General features: G+C 40.7%; 1 protein-coding gene across 1 annotated transcript in view; it reads left to right on the forward strand.

The window, feature by feature from the left end:
* The window catches only part of pou6f2 (POU class 6 homeobox 2), a 67728-nt gene extending 51964 nt beyond the window's left edge, over positions 1 to 15764 (forward strand). The window contains exons 6-9 of the mRNA XM_070853391.1: positions 3947 to 4156; positions 6030 to 6165; positions 10205 to 10373; positions 15260 to 15764. Of these exons, the coding sequence (XP_070709492.1) occupies positions 3947 to 4156; positions 6030 to 6165; positions 10205 to 10373; positions 15260 to 15764 (1020 nt within the window). The remainder of the gene's footprint in view (positions 1 to 3946; positions 4157 to 6029; positions 6166 to 10204; positions 10374 to 15259) is intronic.
* The last annotated feature ends 1976 nt before the right edge of the window (positions 15765 to 17740 follow it).

Consider the following 17740-nt stretch of genomic DNA (forward strand, 5'->3'; position numbering starts at 1 on the left):
GCTCTGAAACATGCACTACCCTATCAGAGGGTCCTCTCCCCCGCTTCCCCCCAACTGAGGAGATTATACAGGCTAATACATACCACAAACAAGCTGGAGGTCCACCAAACACACTCTGAGAACTTATGTCAGCATGGAAAAAAAGCGACAAAACAGGAGCAGCAGAGCAGCTTTTATCAAATTCTGCGTTATATTTACCAGAGAGCTGCTTTTATCCATTCAGGCTTGGGTTTAATTGGAATTTGGGGAACAATCTGTGTCATTACTGTATTCCATGAGTAAAAAGTCACTTTTCCTTGAATTTAAAACATAGTTTACTGTCTTTGACCCCCCTAATTTCTTCTACCTCTCTGTAAAAACACCTTTTCATAAGTGAGAGCTCTGGGGACCTTGAAAAGTGCCAGGTTTGATGAACGTTTGGAGTTCAATATGTTTTTAAACCTTAATTATATTGGCCCCAGCCTTTTTACTCTCTAAGGAGAATCAATCAGGCTCTTTTGTCCCCACTGCCTAACAACAGTGATTAAGGCTGAGGATAAAAGCCCGAATATTGTAAAGTCACTCTCACTCCTGCTATTCATTCCCTTTATGAATCTGCGGCATTTTTGTCAACATCTTCTATTCAGTGGAAATTCTCTTTTTTCTGCCGCTTTAATTTGGGATTAAAAATGTGTTGGAGAAATGGGAATAATAAGGGCTGTTTAGTGTATCATACATCCTGAAAGGTTTCAACACCACTAAAATGGTTCGGGTATACGGTAAGCCCCAGGCTGGTAAGCCTTCTCTTCATGTATGGAAACCTTCTGGCTGTCAGGCCATCCATCCCTTTTCCTCCCAGCATTCCTAGCTCTTGGCGAGGGCTTTGGCCTCTCAGGTGGATGGTGCTGACATAAATGCAGAGAACAACAGGTAAGGGACATGTGCACGGTTAACCTGCAGAGCCAGTTAGCCTGTAAAGTGGGTGAAGCTGAACCACAACACAACACAAGTGTGCTCTGTGTACTGATGGAAGCCTCCTGATCCCACGTAACCTCAGAATAAACTGCTATTGACCTTGTAATTGTAAATCTACGCTAGGGCTGCAACTATTGATTATTTTCAGCATCAATTAATCTGTCGATGCCCTACAAGTTCCCAGATCACTTGCTTTGTCCAACCAACACTCCAAATTGAATTTATGATGATATAAAACAGAAAAGCAGCACATTTTTGCATTTCAGTCACTGCAACCAGCTGATATTTGACATTTTTGATGGATAAATGATTAAACAAAAAACTGCACTGCACTAATATACTATATCTGTATCTTGTATATTTGAGAAAATAAAACAAAGGCTGTTAAATTAGTAGAAAATACCCATCATCATCATACACAGAAAATGTCTTTTTTGCAGTGCACCATTATGACTCTGCTCTTTTAGGCTTTGATTTGCTCTGAATGTTTGAATGAGCGTTTTTTTTGGACTTTGGGCCAAACTTCCCAAACATTTTCCCTCTCAGGCCTCAATTCACCGCATGAACAGTGGAGGAGAGAAAATGTGCAGAGATATTGCCTGGCGACCATGGCTAAAGACACAGATTGCCCTGGCTGGAGAGATGAGATGACATTTCTGTGGAAACAAGAGCAGCATAATCTTAATGAGTTCTGCTGGGTGGAAAGAGGCACGTTACTCACATGTCATACAAACTGGAGCGGGAAGCGAGCACAGGAAGCCAAATAAAGGAGAGGAAACTGAAAGATAAGTGAGGAGAGGGCCTTCACACAGAGAGGGAATTTCCCACTGGTTGATTTGGAGCACTGCAGGTTTGGAAGCACCATCACCTGATGTGAGCTGTGCAGCCTTCTTATGAGTAGCGTCGCTGTTAAAAATCATCATTAAAAAACAAGACCGGAGCACATAGTGGGCAATGATCTTAATATGCGTAGGGTAGGGTGTTTTTTGAAAATGTTTGATGTTTGATACAAAATATGTACCAATACCAAAATAGTATTTATTTTGATGCCTTATTTTAAAGAATATTAACATGTTGGCAAACTCCCAAATGCTTCAGGGTTAAATAATGAATTTTGCAATTAAGTCAAGTTGAGAATCTGACCTTTAAGATGCTACAGATGCATTTAATTTTTATACTATAAGAATATTTGGGTTCGATGACCAGCAGAACACTTTCTTTTATAGATGAGGCCCCTGCTCTGTTCCCTCAGCCTTATTGAATTCAATACTTTCTACTAAGAAAGTGTATAACAAAGTCCCTCCTCTCTGTACAATCCCAATCAAACATTTGACTACTCTAAAACCTCTTCTCCTCCTGCCCCAGAAGAGCTTTGAGACACTGCCATGAAACATCTGCCTGAGATAGTCAGATGGAGAAGGATTGCATGGTGGGACAGGGACGAGAGCTAAGCTGTCAGTTGCCTGCTCTTTTATTATGCTTATAGAACAACCACTTAGTCCAATGACGATGAATAATTGAGCGGAACAAGTTCCCTGCCACTGTGGCATGCAAAGCGGGATCAGTGGGACTCGGGAGACAAGAGCGTCAGGCATGGCAATAAAATATGCTAAGTGGCAGGAGAGCATTACAGGGAATTTGTAAAGCCGGCGCAGAGAGAGAGATAAATTATCTCTCCCCTAATGCGAAGCAACGTAAGCAAATGAGCCGTGGCAGGGATGAATTACAGATTGTCGGCCCACCTTTCTCTCACTGATCCCTCCCTATTATGTCAAAGAGACCGGGGGAGAGAGGAGGGGGAGGTGAACGGCACGCTGAAACACATCAGCAGCGGTGGCGACAGAGGAGCCAGAAAAGGCTCTGTGAATGCTACATCAACGCTGGTTGTAGCTTTGTGTTGCTTTGGGCTGAGGTGTAGAAGCTTGCGCGGAAATCTAAACTTGCGCTAAAACCTAAAGAAGATGAGCGCACATTTTGCAAAAGCAGCTCTTTGCCCAGACGCCAAATAACAGAATTCAGAATGATGGGCGTCTCATCCATGTTGAGCTGCTCTCCGGTGTAATGAGGCTTGGTAGAGGAGCGACGTCAGGGCGACGGCTGCTCAGGAGCTGCTCAGAACCAGTCCCCAGATGACATTAACCTTCATCATGGTGAAGAGGCGCTAAGACCCCCCTAAAGCGCCACTCTTGGCCACACTCTGGCAGCTCTGAGAGCTAAAACGCTGCAGTGACACTCTGCCGCCCCCTTTGATCTGCCCTTCCTGATTACAGCCACAGAGGAGAGGAAAGCAGGGGCTGGAGGGGGGCGGAGGAGGGGTGAAGTACCCCTGGGACCCTGAGAGTTGAATTAGAAACACAGAGTCCTGTCTCACTCTCTGATGCTCCTCTTTTCTCCCTCTTATTGTTTCTTTTCATGCTCTTTCTCACCACTCCTTCCTCTCTGCCTGTGTGTGTGTGAGAGTGAGAGTGAGAGGGTGAAACGGGGGTCTCCGTCCCTCAGCAGCCTCACTCCTTCTCACCAGAGACAGACAAAGACACTTAAGCACAAACACACTTAGACACACACAGTCACACATACATACACTCATCCCGGTCTTGGCCTGGTGATGGATAATACAGTCAGTGGTGTGCACCATCACACACACAGGTATTCAGCACTGACCTTTGCAGTGCGCTCCCAGCAGTCTGCTTTGGCTTCACTTGCTCTAGCCTGTAAAACCACCTCGGTGACAGATGATCAGTGGACACTTGTGCATGTTTCTCTCCTAAGATCACCGAACTCGAAAGCTGAGTGCTCTGATGTGCCTCGTAACAGGACAAAATGAGCGTCTCACGCTTTGTTTCCGATCACACACAAAAAAGCCAGAAAAAAAAAAGACTCACAGCGGCAGAGATCATTAAGACTGATACCTCCAGTAGCGTTTACCCTCTCTGCTCCATCTTCTTTTTTAAACCACCCAGCTGATTTCGTCTCCTCTCTACCCCCTTTGTAGATAATTGGAACAATCCCACTGATGCCCAACTCTGCAGGGCCCTCCAGCCAATCAGGGGGTGGCAACCCAGCACTGCAGGTACAGCCAATTACACCTCAGCTTCTGACCAACGCTCAAGGCCAGATCATCGCCACGGTGATCGGCAATCAGATCCTGCCTGTCATCAACACCCAGGGAATCACGCTGTCACCAATCAAGCCTGGACAGCAGGTAACATATACACTGATGCACAGGCACACACACACACAAAGAGGAAGATATCTTACAGAGCAGCTTATTATCAACCTAAACTGATGTTTCAACAGTGATCAAGAGCTGACTTTAAAACTGTCGAATGAGCAACACCTAGTGGAGTCAGACTAGAGTTCTCTTTATTCATGAAAGCAATACTCCAGCACTGCTAGTCAGGTCTGCTTTATGCTAAACACCTCATATTTCTCCTGCTTCAACACTCAAAACGCTCATTTGCATCATTCCTCTTGGAAAATTGTAGCTTTTGGTACAATTGTTCACATTGTGTGTGTGTTTGTGTGTGTGTGTGTGTGTGTGTGTGTGTGTGTGTGTGTGTGTGTGTGTGTGTTTACATGTTTGAGTGTGTGTCTGTGCATGCTTGGAAGGCACTTGTCAGCCAACCTTTCAGTCTCGGGGAGACTGCTGCGCCCCTGCAGAGCCCAAACACACACACAAAAAAACAAAGCAACACTTTTCATCACCCCACTTAAAACTCCTGCCTGTGTTCTCCACCTCTTTTCGGTTTCACTCCTTCTCTCCCTCCTCAATCACACTCTCCAGCCTCACGTTTTGTCCTTTCTGACCTGAACAAGAAGTGCTTTGTTCTGATTTAAAGGACGGACACATGAAGGCATACAACACTCAAGTTCTTTGTTTTTTCTTTTGTGCTCCAGATTTGAGTTCATACAGTAAATGTAGAAACTTGCGCTCAAACATTTCATCCCCCCAATTTAAAGATCTATACAGTGCACAAGTGTGGAGTCAGATGCATGCACACATCTGTGACAATGTATTGACTTGATAATGGCGATGTCAGCGCAGAATTACAGAGTAAAAGTTCACATTGAAACCCATATAGTGCCAAATGGATGAACTCTCAGCAGATGGACACCTAATTGTGGCTCCCTGCAACCACCAGATCATACTCTTGAATGAATTAATGCATTTGTAATAATGTTTATGCTTTTGTCTCCACTTCAAAGCCTGCATGTACACATTGTTCCACGGGCATAATTTACGGTTGTCAGAGCCTGCAGTCTAGAATATTTCCAGTGAAGCTAGATAATTCTCCGAGCCTGTCAACAGTCCTGACAGTGTGTGCATCGCTGTTGACACCCCCCACCATCCAAACAAACACATGCCACAGAGAAAATAATTAATTGCAAAGGAGGAGAGGAGAAGCCGGCCCAGCTTATAGCGGAGACAGCTTTTCACTTTAAAAGTGAAGACGTACCATCTTGATCTTGTAAAAGCAATTCAAATGTGCATAAAACATGAAAATACATCGTTTTTTCGCCATCAGAGCACGTAGCTTGTGGATCATGAATTATGTTTGATACGGGGACTGCTGTGTCCACATGTTTTTTATTTCACATACAGGCTGCCATCATTAGCATCCTCACAGGTCTGATGACGAGAGAGGAGCCTCTAATTGTCATCAGCTGTTTTATTTTTAACTCTGTTGATTTCTTGTAAAGCTCAGAGAGACAGAGGAGAACTTGAGTTCACTGTCACTGTCACCTGCAATAGTAAAACACTTCTGTAGTCTATTGAGCAAACTATTGACACTATATTCTGCTCTGTCAGTCTAAATACTGCAGGCAGTAATTAACATTTATTCATCATCTGGTACAAGGTAAATCTCATTATATTCATCTTCTAAGTGGCTAATTTAATAGCTGTCGATTGGTTGATTAGATTTAATATTACAGCTGAATCACCATAATGACATGATTACTTTAAATGATGATTATTGTGACGATGTGGAGGAGGGAATAAAGAATATTTGTCTGTACTGCAATCTGTCATTGCGTTGTATCAGCTCTGCGTGTGTGTGTGTTTGTGTGTCCAGCAGCAGGGTCAGACAGCATCGTCTCAGCCCAACCTGCTCCACATGCCCCACAGACAGAGTCCTCTCCACCAGGCCTCCTCCTCCTCCTCCACCTCCTCCTCTTCCTCAGCTCTCAGCGTGGGGCAGCTGGTCAGCAGTAAGTGTCCGACACACCTCACAAAGACACAACAACATGCCTTCAAATACATAAAGATAAAACTCACTGACTCTTGTAGCTACAAGCTGACAATGATGTGTATTAAAGGGTTAGGTCACCCAAATTACAACCAAACATATTTTCTACTCTGGTGATCTAGCCATGCAGTTTTTAGACATCTGTCTGTGTATTATCACAGCAGGACGGTGTGTGTGGTAGTGAATCAAAGTAACCCACAGTGTGTGTGCGTGTGTGTGTGTGTGTGTTTATCCTGATAAAGGAACATGTTGCTCAGGTAAACAGTGTTTTGATGTGTCTAATTGACAACAAGCCGAATGAGATATATCAAGAAACAGCTACACAGGCAACACCTAGTTAGTATCATAGGATTTGCTGACAATTACAAAATGTGATATGACCAGATGTACCCTTTAAAATAAGTGGAAAAAGTCTGTCAATGCAGTGAGAATATTTCCTTTTGTTTCCGATACAAATCATCATTTTTATAGCATTTTCTTTTCTTGCGAGAGCAGATAGTGACACTCATCTCTGGAAAATTCTTGAAATAAGTTGACTTTTTGTTTTGGAAATTGGTCAAGCATTGTTCCTGCCCTGGCCTTTTTTACTTTATTTAAAGAAAATAAGACTATAATGAATAAAATGGCCGGTAAAAAAGACAGAAATGTTGCCTCTGATTTTTGTAATTTTTAAATGTTCCAAATACCTCCCTAATATGGAAACATCTTTGAGACAGATATTTCAAAACTTCAGCAAATAAAACCACAACTGTCTGAATGCCTTGATACCACCAGAGGTAAGAGAATAAAAATGTGTATTTTTTGTAATTTGGGTAAACTGTCCCTTTAAAATCACCAGCTGAAGATTCAACATGGCGGATGCTCCGTATCTACGTGACTCTCAGTGCGGACTGCCTGTGACTGATCCTTGCCTCCTACTATTGTTGTATTTTTCCTGACTGTCAGTTCTTTGGTTTATTAGATGATCCAAAGTGGCGTGTGTTTTGTATAATGAACATAAGTTTCATTCTCCCAATGCGGGGGCCTTTGGCAGAGCCTTATAAATCACTGGGCCACAGCCTGTCAGCATGCAGCTATTGCCTTTAAAAACTCTGTTTTATTCAGATAAATTTCATTTGTCAGAGTCGATTCCCCTATACTCCATGTAAACTCATTTCAAAGGCAGCCACAATGCCACTGAATTTAATAAAAAAACAAGTCGTCATTGATCAACTTGTTGTAGACACCGTGTTTGGTTTGTGTTTACTTGTGGCTTAGAAACTGTCCTATAAACCATTTTTGAGTCTGCACAAAATCGTTGTGGCTCAGTTATGAGGTAAATAGAATTAATGCTTTATGCTGAGTACGAGCCATATCACTTCCTCTCAGTATCACTTACAGCACACATACACAGAGGAAAATCCCACGCCAGCATCACGGTCGTCTGCGGAGTCCAAATGATGGAATGTCATTACGTTCACTGGCCACAAATAAAGTGTCAGAAACAGATTAAAAAGATGAGAACTGTAACTGTTATTTAAGATAATCAGATGAGAAAATGTCAGTCAGAAATATGAATGTCAGCAATATTTTGTCTTTAGGTTGTTTTATTTTAACTTTGATGGACACAGAGAAAAATCAACTCAGCAGTTTTCTAGCAACTTAACATTCATCTCACCACCATGAGCACATTCTTCCACTGGTCCTAACTGGATTAGGAAAAACTAATGTTAATGTAGGTGTAAACGTGATCAGATAACCAGACAATATCTGGAGATCCGATGCATCTGTGGTCCGGCTTGTGTTGTGATCAGATGTCAGCCAGGTGCAACACGATCTGTACAGTGTGACCACATTCATAAACCTGCTATAACATTAAAGAAATCCGGTGATATGGTGAACTTATTAGCAAACAGCTGCTTATTTACACAGCCAGCAATGTCGGAGCAACATTATTATTTATTTGGAGCTGTGTCTCCATGTGGTAAATGTAAGTCCAATATTCACTCTCTTTTAGCTCTGTTTTTGGTCTCTACCAACTCCTGAAGGAAATGTATTTGGCTCTTTAGCTGCTGACTGCTCCTCTATGTTCACACTAAGGCGCTATGAGAGCAGTGAGATTGAACCAAAACAATAAAGTTGTGGGGTGGATAATTAAACAATGAGCTTGTACTCATTATAAAGCTGCAGATTCAGGGGATAATTCTCAGTTGGCTGATCAGTACAAGCAACTCTCTTCACATTGTTGTCATTTGATAGTTTGTTATAGTTTGTTATACATTTAAATTATAGCCACCTTTGAAAGGTCTCCTAACTCCGCCTCTTCTAGTGGTAGTAGTCCTCTCACACAAAAGGTGTATTAAATGATGCTTGTCTTGCCCCAAGTTACACCATGTTTGTTGAAGAGTCGGCCTGCTGTACACATCCAGATATTGTACCCAGATACAGATCACATGTTAACTCCACGTGTAAATAAGGTCGAAAAGAGCAGCTGTTGGAAAGGTCATTTTTTAACTAACTATCTATGGTTCATTCTGTTGGGTTACCACCACAAGCAGTTAGTCTGGTTTCAACAAAAAGAAAAACAAACTATTTTTACATTAAGTGGAGGACAAAAACATGACTGCATTGTGTGCTGTAAAGTCCTCGCACATAATAGACGAGTCCTGCCTGTAATTTATGAAGGTAACATTATTTTTCTCGTTTTCCTTTTCAGCAGAATGAGTGTTTTACTAGTTATTGTCCTGCTGTAATTATTACATTGTATTATTACATTGTGTATTATTGCTGTGAGGAAAAGTAGCTGTTGGAGGCCCAGAAATTGTTTGTCTCCATTGTTTCAGTTTTAATTAACCGGCTTTTTTATTTACCCCACCATTCATTATTGCTAAATACGTTAGTGGGTTTTATATCTTAAATCATGTCTGGGTTGTGACATAATGTCTCAAGACAAATAGGTATCTAGAGTTTAGACCAGTTGAGAGCCGCTGCTCTGGAGCACCATTAGTCTTTCAAACCACTGAGTAAATAGACTCTGTTGGGAACGACGAAGAGATGCTCATCAATGTGGAGATGATGGGACCCGAAGCTGTGAGTGCTCATATCTCCCATTTAGTCGGCTCGGAGTCTCTAGGCCCTCATCTTCCAAGTGTTCACACGTCTGAAGCACCCCGCATACGCTACACGTCACTTATGAGGCACAACGAGATGGCAGCCCCATAGATTTTTGCTTAAATACGCTTGGAGGATTCCTTTAATAATTCATTGATAATGACCAAGATGAATAATTCAGAGGCACAAACTTTGCTTTAGTAAGCAGGATGCCAGGGCACCTGACATTGATGTACAATGTGAAATCACTTTTTATTAGCAGGGAAATTCTTCAAAATGCCTCAGAGAAGTTTTTCAGATCTGCTCAGATGCGGAGAATCACAAAGAGCATTTCTTTGTATAAAGAGTGTTCCCTGTTGGACTGGAGCTGGGTGTCATTTGTGCATGAGGATCACTGCTGGTTTGAAGGCCTGAACTGTCTTCACTAAGGGTCAGATGGATGAAATAATGTCTTTATACACTCTGTAATGTGTGTTTGACAGTGATAGCTTTAGAAAATGTGTATTCATACAGAAAACTAGAAGGGATACAAGAAAAGGGCCTACAATATCTGTCCGCTCAAGGTCTATCCATCTATTAATTTATCTAGCTGCGTATCTTATGGTTTTGTTCATATGCTTTTGTGTGGGGGATTAAAGATTTACACTTGCAAGTCGGAGCCATGACATGTCTGCTTTCACACCTCAGATGAATTTATTCTTTAAAACAGCTCTGAGATACATACAGTCTACAGCACTGGGGCAAAGAGAAGTAATAAGTTCTGACCCAGACCAGGGCTATTTTTTTTTAAATTGTTTAGAGAAGATCATGATCACATATGTCTGGATGTTTGCTTCATTCACACTGGAAAATGATTTAAGCGACGGAGGAGCAGAGGGCTAATAAAATGACATGTGTGTGTTGCATTGTAGACCCGCAGACCGCCCCCAGCGAGGTGGACGGGGTCAACCTGGAGGAGATTCGTGAATTCGCCAAAGCATTCAAGATCCGCCGGCTGTCCCTGGGCCTTACACAGACTCAGGTGGGCCAGGCACTCAGTGCCGCAGAGGGGCCGGCGTACAGCCAGTCTGCCATCTGCAGGTAAGAGCAAACAAAGAGGGTAAAACTCCAGCAATTAATGGTTCGTTATTTCTGATCAATATGTCCTAATTCTGTCAAATGAAAGCAGATAAAATCGTGCAGCCACTCTGAGCTGTCTGGTGCTCTCACTGCCATCTATTCTTCATTCCCTGCTTTAACATTATTAAGATATTAAAATACATAATTGACAATCACCACCCTGACATATGAAGCGCTCGCATCTGTACTTACCCGTCTTCCTCTCTCTTCCCTCTCACCCGCTGACATGACAGCCGCGCGTTACTTATGCAAAATACATACACGAGTATTACACGAAGCACTTAAAGCATTTAATAATTACTAAGGCCCGTTGCCGGTTTCTGCATGAGAGAGCTTGACGGTGATGATCTGTTAATAAGATTGCCATGTTTTACTGCTGCCAGGAGGACAGTTTAGTCCTAAATGGTGCATTATATATTCATGAGACAATCAGACAATCAGTGTTTCATCCTTCCTGATGTTCCACTTGACTAACATTTTGCATGACGATGCTAAATGAGCAACATTTCCCTTTCAAGTCAGAATAATTGGGCTACATGATGCCTAAATATTAGTTTTTCAACAGAACCAAGTAGTAAAATCAATTATTCTACAATGCAAGCAACAATTTAAAGTGTAACATTAATTAAAAAGTTTACAAATGGAAGTTAATGTTGAATGTCTTTTACAAAGTCTAATTAAAGGGTTTGTTTTTGACACTTTTCTCTGCCATAAACACAGAACTGAACACATTTATAGGCTGTTTTACATCAGTTTTGGTTGAAGTGTTCCCTTCCATTTTCAGTTCAGTCCAGTTCTTATTCCTGTATTAATTTTAATGTCCCTCTGCAATGCATGTGCTTTGCTGATGACCTGTACTGTTTATGTGACACGGCGCTGCCACGCACTTTTAAAAATTTCATCACATCAACATCAAACGGGCGATAAAATGTGAAACAGTACAGGGGCCGAGGTTCATATGAGGCCCAGCCATCTCTGACTAATGTTTAAAGTCTTAAAATCACACATGAAATATTCACAGCCAGGAATAATTCAAATATTTATAACATACATTAAAAGCCATTAGCTTCAAAAATAAACACTCTGTGGGCTGTTATTCATGCCGTTAAGACAATTTTTTTGTTTGTATGACATTGGACATGACATCCTGATGTTTTAAGTAGAGGGGCAAACTTCACATGCTTTAGTTTAGTTAACATCAACATAGACATGAAGTTTGAGGAGAAACGTCGCGGTAGCTCTGGGGCTCCGGCTCTGAACCCAGACAGTGAACAGACACTGACAGATGCTTCCATCTTGTCTCCTTTCATTGCTCAGTATGTTTGCAGGCGCTTTATTAGTTTATATAAACAGGCAGAGGCATTACAGGAGGGCATCATCAAACCAATGATGTGCCAGTGTGTCCTCTTTTGGCTCATATTTGGTTTGGTTTACACAATATGAATATATAAATACATATAAAACTGAAAAGATTATGATTAAAATTTGAAAATGGTCCCACATTTCTCATTCATCAATGTGGTTTAAAACAGGAAACATTAATAACTTGCATTAATTAGTAAGAATTCAGTGCACCAAACTTTTGGATTGCTGTCTTAATGAGTTAAATCTAAAAAAAAAAACATATTTGTCTGAGCATTAATAAACATGAGCTAACAGAAATACATAGGCAGCTCATGAAGGCATAAAGTTAACCATATTTCATCAGTAGCCTAAAGTAGGGCAGAAGGGATCATACACCAACTGTATGATATGAATTGAATTACCACAGAGCAGGTTATTGTTTTCTGATGTTTTATTATTGTCTCTATAATAACTTTTTTGATATGTATATTGTATATTTGATATGTATATATGCAATTTGATCATGTATAATAAATGTATTATAATTATATAAATATATTAAATTATATTAAATGTTTTTATATTGAAGAAAAACAGCCAAACTTTTTAATTAGATCTATTTTTCTATTTTTTCTCAACATAAACCAGTCGTACAGGAACTTATACATCAAAACTATAAATCTAAAATTTATATCTAAATCATTAAATATTTAATCATAGACTAAGAAGTCAAGTAAACAAGACCAAAAATCAAAGCAGTCGATGCCAACCTCTCAGTACCTGACTGAAGACTGAGGGATGTGGATAAATTCATATTCAATGAATTTCAGCATTAGGCAGAGATAGAGACACAGGATCAAACAGGACCACAACACAAGCAGTTTGTGACAGTTGAAACAAAGGATCTTGCCTCACGGTATATTTCAGTCATCCTGTACTTGTCTATAGGCAGATAATAGCTCAGTATGATAACTGGTCACACTGTAATTAACCACACGTATCAGAAGTGAACCAGCATGAGAGAGAAGATACATTTACTGATGTATAAGAAGTAATAGCTGTCATATTCATTGTTAATGAGGTAAATCTGATCATTTCTCTTCGTATACTGTAGTTTTTGGGTCATATGTGTCGCGTTGCTGTGACTTTAAGCACACAGCTCTCAGACAGCACTGGTTCCTGACTGTAAAGCCTCGGGCAGACTGTAACTCAGGCCTGAACACACAGCATGTCTAAGCAGGCTCCTGAGGTACTTTTAAGAAGAGCCAGAGAGGCTGGAGGTGCATTCAGGGCCATTTCTCCCTCGTGCTGATGCACTAGTGGAGGCAGTGCATACCCCAGCAGAGCGGCTCTCAACTCATTTTAGTATCCGCGCTTCCTGTTGATCCATGAAATGTCCTGTCTCTGGTGACTCCTCATATTTACTAATGTATTCCCCGCAGTACGGAGCCCTCTCTTTCCACTGTTTAGGAGGAGGTTATAAATAATACCACCTGTCGACAAGGAGAAATGCACCAACGAGGTGTAGAAACAGAGGAAGTTCATGCACGCGTGGGCATCTCGTCTCACTGTTGTCGTCTGCAGCCACTCACCTCGCCATTACAAATGTCTTGCGTGCATTGTTTGTTCCACGGAGAGCAGAGCCTCCTCGCAGATCTCTGCTGTCTCTCCATCAGAGCTGTCAGCTGAGGAGTTATTTTACTAAAAGCATTCACACACACACACACACACACACACACACACACACACACACACACACACACACGTCACACCCATGTCTGTCCCAGAAACACTTTTTTTGGAAAGCTCATCTTAAAGAGCAGCTTTATCTGTAAAATATTCCTCCATTAATGCATGACATGTGATGTGGTCACATTTAAGGTCAGTTAGTTTATTTATTCTGGAAATCTCTCTTACAAAAGGGACCTGAAGGCGGCCTAGTAGTCTTAGACACTGACAGTGTAATTGCAATGGTTTGATTCCTTTATTACATGTCATCCTTCTTCTCTCTTCCTTCATTTCCTGGCCCCTTTATATGGTCTGCTATCCAATAAGGGCAAATATTCCTGATAAAACGCTTAAAAAAGAGAGAGACCTGAGAACAAACTATACAAAATCACCACTGTCAACAAGACGACTACGTCACGCAAAAACAAGAATCGCACAGAGAGACACACCAATTAAAACAACCACAAATACTCTTTAAAGTGTCATCAACTCATAGAGGAACGGGTGTAAGTAACTCACAGTTGTGTTGCAGTACACTCCAGTGGTCAGGCTGAAACTCAAGTAACAAGACCAGCTGAACCTTATCGCATTATCTCCCCTTATCCTGGTTCCCATGTTCCCTTTTGCTCTATCAAACAATAAAATGACCATAAAACAAATGACAAACAATAAAAAAGAATGACTTTAACTGTTTGATAGTCCATCAGATAATTACTTGTAAATCACCATGAATATAAAATATCTCAAACAACATTACAGCCCATAAGAGTCTGCACCTTGCTGTGTTTGGGTGAGCAAAGTTATAACCTATAACATTTTACATGTATGGTTAAAAGATAATAATCTGCTGATGCATTGTTATTAGGTTTATAAAGAGAACAGTGAGTGTTAAATGAAAGAGTTTAAGTTAAAATGAAGTGGTGTCCTTTCCGGCCTTGACCCGCCAAATAACACAAAACTTCACAGGCATGAGAGGAATCCTTTTACTGACCATCATCTTCATCATATCTAATTCTAACACCACACGCAGCACCTGTTCATATCACAGGCAAAAGCACCTGACAGAGTCACTGGGCTGCCAACTGTGTTTATAAAAAGCTTCGTTCTCTCTGTGACTCGCTAAAATCCAGAGTATATGTGAAGAGTCATGTGTCAGTAAAGTTGCAGAAACTTTCAGGATTAGAGTGTGTAAATGTATTCTTATTAAATATAAAATGAGACGTTGTTACGGGATGAAAGTAAGTTTGAAAAATGTATTAAATGTACATTTTGATTAATAATTCAAGGTCTTTTTGTAAATAAATGATGGTGCCATATTTAACTGCATGCATTAGTGTTTTTTTGTTTTTATCACCTGAGGGAAAGAAATGGGATATTTGGGAGTAATTCCTGTTTTGTTTTTTTGTTGATTTATGAGAATTATTTTTTTAAAGTGCGGTATTTAAGACACTTTTTTAGATGTTTGGAATGCTTTTGGTTCAGCTGGACCTGATTTTAGTCATTGGCAATATCTCCTTGCTCCACTATTGCCAATTTGGGACAGAGAACCACAGCCTCCTCCACAAAATTAACACACTCCTGGCAACCGTCACCTCCAGCTGCTGCAGCTGAGGTGTTTCCAGGTGCAGAGTACAGAGGAGTTTGGCTCGGATGTGTACCTGGATGTTAGTCTCAGTCCCTGTGGCATTCTGGTTGAGGAGACTAAAAGGCAGGCAGCTTATCCCTTGTTCTGGCAGGGCACCTAAGTAAGATTCTTTTTTCTCAATTCTCCCCAGACACACCATCCTGAGAAGCCACTTTTTCCTACCACAGGAAGCCCAAGAGAACACTATAGGTAGCAGTCTGACAGGCAAACTGAACCCTGGCCTTTTATATCCTGCCAGGTTTGAGAAGTTGGACATCACCCCTAAAAGCGCCCAGAAGATTAAGCCCGTTCTGGAGCGCTGGATGGCCGAGGCTGAAGCCCGCCACCGATCCGGCATGCAGAACCTGACTGAGTTTATCGGCAGCGAGCCTTCCAAAAAACGCAAGCGGAGGACCTCTTTCACCCCGCAGGCGCTCGAGATCCTCAACAGCCACTTTGAGAAGAACACACACCCCTCCGGACAGGAAATGACGGAAATAGCGGAGAAACTGAACTATGACAGAGAGGTGGTGCGTGTCTGGTTCTGCAACAAGAGGCAAGCCTTGAAAAACACAATAAAGCGTTTGAAGCCCGACCTCGGCCCGGCTGCGCCAATGGACCCTCTCACTGATTCTCTAGAGGAGCTCCCGAAATGAACGAGCTCTCCAACACACTCAAAAAAAAAAAGAAAAAAAAAAGAGTGGAGTGGAAAAGTGGCAGCCATTAAAAACAACAAAGGTGGATGAACTCATCTTGAAATGAGAACTGAAAAAAGTTCCCAAGTCACCTGGATGGACAGTCATGAGTTTGCAAACAAAAACTATGTGTTGTCAGTGTGATTACCACAGCTATGTAAATGACCTTGGCGAAACCAAAAACATGAAAAAAGAGATTAATATCTGAGAATTATGTAAAAACATACGGTGTGCTGTTTCAAAGAGTTTTAGATTCTGGCCTTACAGACCAGACTATCGCCCAAATTTTGGTTCCCACGAGGAGGGATTTAGTAAAGAGATCATACCAAATCAAAACACTATTTACCAAAGTCTGTTGCATCTGAGTACTAAGAATAATTTTGTAATGTAAATGTGCTCTAAATTTTTACATTTGTACTGGCAAATCTAAGCTATATGTGTGAGGTTGAGTATACATTTTATCTTTGTCTCGCTTACTTTTTTCTTCATTGTTTGTATGTAAATATCTTTAAAAAAAAAGAAGAAAAAAAATGCTGTCTTTGAATTGAAATCACACTGATAAAGTTCTCTTTTGGACAAAAAAAAATTTACCTTTGCTGTTAAACAATTGCATAATAATGTTGTTTGCCTCTGATTTGTGTTTCATCTGCAAATATTTTCAGTCACAGTGTAACTTTGTACAACTTTTACAGGTATTTATTAATAATCTCATGAGATTGTTTGAGAGGACGGATGGAAAGTAAACTAAGGACTTACAGATGATGATGATGATGATGATGATGACGACGATGACGACGATGAGGGGTTTCAGTGTCTGTCAAGTCCACTGCAGCTTTGTTTTGAGCTACTGTGTCATTCTGTTGCCAAAGCCTGATAGCCAAAGAACACATAAATTTCAGCTCAAGGACTGGTGAAGACTTTACATTTTCATTCATTTCTTCACACGGCTTTCTCCCCCCTTTTTTCTAAAGCGTTTCACTCTGTGGGTCAAAAAAAAAAAAAAAAAACATGTTTATCATGTTAAACAGCTGAGACGGTGTCTGCTGTAATTCGTCATCACAGCAATATAAAAAAGAATGAATTTTCTTTAAAGCAAATTTACCTCTGCATGCTTCAACTAAAACCACATGAAGGATTATCTACAGCCCTGGCTAAGATAAATTCCCAAAATGTACCTGAATTTTGCTAATATCACTGAAAATATCACATATTTTACATGATAAAACCCTTTAACTACGCCCTAAAATTAAGTGAACATGTGGTTGAAGCCTGTTTGTCGCCACTGACCAAACTATTGAGCTCATTTCATCCAGTTCTGCTGTTTTATAATCTGAATATTTCAACTTAAATGTGATTTTCTGCAAAGATAAATGTTTTTTTTCCCTTTATATTCTGTATCCTCTCAGCTAAGTAAAAGTTTACAATTGTTAAAATCAGCCATTTGAATGAAAATTCAAATGAATTTCATTCATGAATTGATTTCTACTGCAGTAAAATGCTTAAAAAAGGTTAGTTTCAACAGATTTTTGGTTATTCTTTATATCACAATTTGTATTGGTACTAATTAATTTCCTTCCACTGATATGTTGATTAGTTGACTCCCCATCACTGTGTACTAAACTGTTCATTTTATGTGGCATTACCTTGTAAGAAATGTGAATTATTCCAGGCATTATTCCTCCCAGACGTCACTACAAATATTTGGCTTTCACAAAAACCTAAAAAAAAAAGAGAGATGAATGTTGAGAATAAGTGTCACATGTCAGGACGAGTGAACTTAATTTGAAGTGAGGTGAAATTTGATGCAATTTATTCAGAATCATGTGTCTGCTCGATATCTGTCCTTCCATGTCACATTGGTTATCTCAGTCTCTCAGTCCCCTGTGCACTGCTGTGTTCTTCTTCACTGCCTGTAAAACACACACACACACAAACAC

The sequence above is a fragment of the Pempheris klunzingeri genome, chromosome 21 (genome assembly GCF_042242105.1).
Source record: "Pempheris klunzingeri isolate RE-2024b chromosome 21, fPemKlu1.hap1, whole genome shotgun sequence".
Lineage (NCBI taxonomy): Eukaryota > Metazoa > Chordata > Actinopteri > Acropomatiformes > Pempheridae > Pempheris > Pempheris klunzingeri.